Source organism: Rhamphochromis sp. 'chilingali' (assembly GCF_963969265.1).
Source record: "Rhamphochromis sp. 'chilingali' genome assembly, chromosome: 22".
In the NCBI taxonomy this organism is placed as follows: Eukaryota; Metazoa; Chordata; class Actinopteri; order Cichliformes; family Cichlidae; genus Rhamphochromis; species Rhamphochromis sp. 'chilingali'.
This window is the reverse complement of record NC_137950.1, coordinates 20,563,907-20,569,906: the sequence shown is the minus strand read 5'-3', so window position 1 is coordinate 20,569,906 and position 6,000 is coordinate 20,563,907. Positions and strand designations below refer to the sequence as shown.

Here is a 6,000-nt window from a genome sequence, read left to right as displayed (position 1 = left end):
ACGCAGAAGGGAGGGGATAAATAACTGGCTGCTGTAAAAACAAGTGCACGTTTCTGTGGATAATGGTGCATTTAGAGCTGCAGGTGTGCGACGTTGTCTGGTCAGCTGACCCTCCATTTCCTGTCAAACAGGAAGAACCGAATGAGCAGAGATGAAAGTTCAAGGTAGCACACAGCTGGCAGTTGTTAAGGTGGGTAACTGCAGGTGCATTACAAAAGCGGCTGTGTGCACGCTGTGTAAGAGGAGCCTAACCCAAATAGATGACATACAAATGTAGTGTATGTGAATATAGTCTGAGAGACACACTGCAGCAGGGAGCACTCTGCAAATATGCACAGTGTGTGTGTAATGAGCTGGGGAAAATCACTTATAAAAGTATCTGACCATAAGTTCGATTTACATTAAAATAATTTCAACAAATAGAAAAAAGTATCAAAACTTTGACTGGGATTCTGTTGCAAACGCAAACACTGTTGAAATCATACCCCTCACAAGAATGTTAGTACTGAATGCCAGAAAGTGGCAGGATACTTTCAGCATACAGCCACATTCTGTTCTTGATCCTCAGACTCATGTTAAAGGGATTTGCATCCCTAAGGTGTCCGTCAACATAAGATGAAAATGAGATCATCAGCTCAATGAGCTGAGGTTGTAGGAGAGGAGGGCGGGAGGGGTGAGGATACTCTTGTGGTCGTAATCATATTCTGCTATGACCAGAGAAGATGATACTTCAAGACAGACATGTAATGAACTCTGCCTTGAATCAAGTGCACTAAACGGGAAATGACATTTACAGGTAAAATGCAGAAAAGGCTATAAAAGGGAATTCTTCTGCCACTTTGACAAGTTGTATTTGATATCCAGTCTCGACACATGAGTAGTCAAAACTCTGAATAGGTGGAAAACAAAGGTTAGTATCATATAACTGATCACTTGTGAAACATGGTCACAATCTCTGCTATTCCAGGTATTCCTGAAATATTGCATTCACAGGATTGGCACAGATGGAGTGTCACTGTGACTCTGAACTTCGGACACTGAATTCTAATCAGTTTAACCTAATGTAGCCCCTTAGTGGAGATCTCTATGTAGGTACAGGGGAAATTCCAGATTCAATTCTCTGTGCACATATACATATATACACACACACACATATACATATATACACATACATATACATATATATACATATATATACATATATATACATATACATATACATATATATACACATATACATATACATATATATACATATATACATATACATATATATATATACACATATATATATACACATATATATATACACATTATATATATATACATATATATATACACATTATATATATATATATATATATATATATATATATATATATATATATATATATATATATATATATATATATATATATATATATATATATATATATATATATATATATATATATATATATATATATATATATATATATATATATATATATATATATATATATATATATATATATATATATGACACAGGCGTCTCCCAAAAGATAATAAGACGATGTACAAGAGGCATCATTGTGGGAAAAAATATTTCTCAGCTTTTATTTACATTTAAGCAAACGGAGGAAATAGGAGTTTTCCTATTTGTTAAGTCACTTAACACTACCTGTGAATCATTCAAGCATTTAAAAAGCACCTAGCTCAAAGGATAAACCAGTGTTGCATCGTCACATAACTGAAAAATTAGCAAAGAACAAATTTAAATCGTATCTTTAGTCACTTTGTTACTAGCAGCCTGTCACAAAAACAGATGAATCTAGAAAGAAATGCCCCTAATAACTGTTTGACAGGCATAGATAGTATTTTTGCACCAACAAGGTGTGGTGTGTCTTTTAACAGCTGAAGAAGTGGAGGACAAAAGAAAAAGGGGGAGGCTTAAAAAACTTTTCTGTTAAGTTTTTTAGGTCACGACTAAGAAACAGGAAAAATAAATCTAACAAAAAGGAAGGAAAGTTAGGAAGGAAAATAGGGGAAAGGCAGAGGTATGCCAAATTACACAAGAACTGGACTGAAAAATCGGTGGCAGAAAAAACATCTTTGCAAATCAATTATGGAGTAATGAATCCAAATTTGAAATATTTGTTTCAAATCGTTAGCAGTATGTACGAAAAGGTCAGGCAACAGTTACTGCCTATGGCCATCTGTGAAACACTGTGGAGACTCTGTCAGGGTTTGGATGCATTTCAGTCAGGGATGTTGGAGATCTTGTCAAAATTGATGGAATTATGAATGCAGATTTTGATCCACCACATAATACCATCTGGGTAGAATTTGATTAGAAACAGTTTCATTATTCAGCATCAAAATGATCCAAAAAAACACTGCAAATAAATCCCAGCAGCCATTTCAAAATTTCATCGCAAAATATACCGAAATAAGGGGTGGCTCAAAATTTTTGCACAGCAGTGTATCTTGCGTATTTTATTTCATTTCTAGCATAAATTGAAGTACAAGACAATACAGTTATTTTAACGTACTGAACACAATGCAATACCAAAAAGGCCCAAAGGTGACAAACTGATGTAGCAATCACCTTTACATGTTAATCTGCCAGTCTATCAATTTGTCCCATGACAGTGAAATCCTACTCTACATGCCCAGACATGTCTCCCAAAATGAGGTCACCTCTATTATCTGAAAGCAATCTTGCTGTGCAGCGACAGGAAAAGAATCAATGTACTGCACCCCATTAGGAATACAGTATATCGCTGTTTAACAGTGCAGACAGCCAGGATAGGTAAACTGTTGCTAATTTGTAACTTATGTCAAACGGGTGGCTAAACTCAGGCTGGCCTGAGAGGTGAGGTTAACAATCATCCAGCTCTGGGTCATGTGTGTGTTTGAGTTTAAGACCTAGTGATGGTGAACCTGCCAAAAGGGGTGTATGTGTGTGTTGTAAATTGTGGCCTAGATCCCTCAGATACTTCACTTCCCTTAACTGGAAAAATAACCTAGTTAAAGCCAAGTGAATTCATTCGAGAGTATTCAAATGCATGTTTAATAGTTCAATACGAGTCCAGCAGGCAGTAACATAATGGACAAAACACAGGGTCAAACAATGTGCAGGCTGTTAGAAAACTGGGTACCAGCTGCTAGTGCTTTTCTGCGTACATTAACATTTATTCCTGAATTGCAAATAGGAGTGGTACAACCAGTCAAGCTGCAGTTTCATACTACTGCATAACATTTCATTACCTCTGAATGCCCAGACATACTCAAGCTTGTGTCTGCTAATGGTGAAATAAACCTAAGAGACCTCAATGTATCACTTGAAAACGAGCTTTTTTTTCTTGTCGAATTTATTTGGTACAGTGGAACCTTGGGGGCAACGATTGAGAATCATTTGTTTTACGCTCCATTTCCAAAGATCTCAACGATCCAGCTGTGACACTGAAGCCCAATAACCAATCTTTTTTTCTTTTGTTTTTTTGGCCACGGTCGTTTTATTAACCCTCGGTGTGGATACCGTGTGTAATGAGTGGCTTTTGACAGAGAAGCTACGACAGGACCGTCTCCAGTAAAAGCCCGCTTAAAGTCAAGTAAATAAAGATAAGCAGTTGAAGATCTGTGGTTCTTCAATCTGATGGAGTGTCAGTTTCATTTTTGTTTACACAGAGAGAAACATGAGCCCAAGCATCAGCATAATTTATCGCATTCAGCAGTGGTTGCATTTATCATCTCTTAGACCAGCTCACTTCCCATTTCCAGCGATTTATTATTGTAAAACAAAAGCCTCTCCGATATGAATTCCAGTTTAAACCTGAGCCAAGGCTGAATTTTCCCCAAGTGCTTTAAGACCTTGAGCTTTTCTCTGACAATGACTCAGACAAATTTCCAAACTGATGGAGATTCCACACATTTTCACACAGACTCGAAAATGATCTTTCTTTAGAACAATCAAAGAAAAAAATCAAATATTTCCTGCAGCCCTGTATGGGTTGTGCACGTTCTCTGTTTTCATCACATGACGCACAACAATTACTCTGCGTTAAAGTGCAGCAAATGTTTAGTGCAAACTGTGAGTACAGCAGCTCTTCGGAGAATTTGACTGTGGGAACTTGAACACTGCATTTCTCTCGCCTTTTAACTGTCAGTCAGCAGCTGGTTACAGCACACTCGTGTCATCTTGAGGTATCTTATCTATGCCAATCATGTACTGACAAATACACAGTACAGCTCAAGCATGCTCAACACTATCTCTTGCAGATGGGATAATTGTTCTGCAAACTTCATTCCAGTTTGTGTCACACTTCGCAGAGCAACAGATGGGAGTCTTTCCCATGTGTGACAATACAGTTGGCTGTTAAGAGTTTATAGAGGCCATGGGCTAATTAATTTAACTTTCATAACAAAGAAAACTTTCAGAAGCTACTTTTTAAATGGTACTGCTGATCAGCTAGAGTTCAGTGTCCACTGCCTGGTGTTCAGTGCCCCCTCTGACTGAGGATCATGTCCACCGCCTGGGCCAGGTTGTCTACAGTGCCGTCAGCCGTCACCGCCGGGTGCCTCTCATCAATGGGCCTGAGGGAGGAGAAGCAAATGCACAGGTTTGAGGACCTGTATCGCAGGACAAAGGAAATCTTGGGCACAAAAGGGATGGTAAACAAGGACTAGCAGTTTGACGCAGTCGAGTGGATTAACAATGCTGAATGCATTATGTGGGGGGATAAAAACAAAACAAAAAAAAACACAACAAAACACAACTGAAACGAAAAAGAAAGTTTGTTATCAAAACTGTCATCCTGTGTGGTAACTCTGGTTCTGTTAAGAGCTTGTTTAACAGCATTGTATTTTTAGTTCTTTTGGCTGCTCCCCTTACAGTGTATCATCTGCCTCAATCGCACCCTTTCCAAAGCATACCTACACTCTGAATGTCTTTGACTACATCCAGAGTACATCCACAGTCGTCATCCTTTGCCCAACATATTAGTTGATTTGAAGGTATTTCAGGGTAACAGTGGCTCCATAACCACACCTTTCTATCATATGTGCAGGCTACTACACCACAATTATAGTGCTGTTTTGTATCAAGGTTAGGATCAAATCGTAATATACTGTTAATCTGTGAGGCTGTAACAAAACACATTACTTCCACACATGGTAACAGACCGATTTCTCCAAACTTGCTGTTCAGCTGTGCTAATCTCGTGGCTCTGTGGCCCCTTGACTACATTGACCTCAAATTTTTGTTAAGACATTTAGAGACACCAGTGCAAGAGACACTTGCAGTATTCCCCTGACATTCTCATCAGCTTAATCGTTACTCTGCATTTAGGACAAATTAGCAAATGAACTAATGCCAAGGTGCTGAAAATGGTTTACCTCAGACTTGTGCACAGTCTTGTTCTACATTTGTAATTGGATGGACTGCACAGAAAGGGTTATTGTATTTACAGCACGCACACAGAAATGATGTTTACATTTTTTCCCATATAAAGTACCCTACATCAAAAGGTCACGGGCCAATGTCCAAAATTACCCTACCCATAATCCTGTTTCCACACGATTTCCTAAATTGTGGGAAAGCTGTGGACTTGGTCAAGACGGGCAAGGCTGTAGCTTCAACACTGGCTGCTGCCATTGTTTGGATCAAGGCCCAGTGATGGATGCAGATTTGGTTGTTTAATCAGCTGGTAGTGGAAATGTAATCCATTTGGTGTGGCACTAGGCCCAAGCTCACACGGAGGACCTCCTTTCCACCCAATTCCATCAAAAGACAGAGACGCCCCTTCATTCATCAGAACTGCCCTGGAGTCCTGCTCATTTATGGAGTGGTGCCTATAGACCCCCCCACCTTGACCGGGCTCTGTGTGCTGCCTGTGTTCCTCAGTCACGGCTTGGAACTCCAGATGGGGACTCTTTGTCAGGCCCTGGGTGTGAGGCACACACCACCATTAATCCTGACTTCTGAGAGCTTACAGAGCCCCATGGCAAATATTTGTGAGC

The 6,000-nt window shown here is 39.2% G+C and overlaps 1 protein-coding gene across 2 annotated transcripts in view; it reads right to left on the bottom strand.

Annotated features, from left to right (window-relative positions):
• Window positions 1–2,605: 2,605 nt before the first annotated feature.
• The window catches only part of lhpp (phospholysine phosphohistidine inorganic pyrophosphate phosphatase), a 38,729-nt gene continuing 35,334 nt past the window's right edge, over window positions 2,606–6,000 (bottom strand). For both annotated transcript variants that reach the window (XM_080872377.1, XM_080872376.1), the window contains one exon: window positions 2,606–4,575. In XM_080872377.1, coding sequence (XP_080728503.1) covers window positions 4,479–4,575 — 97 coding nt within the window. In that variant the 3' untranslated portion in view covers window positions 2,606–4,478. The remainder of the gene's footprint in view (window positions 4,576–6,000) is intronic.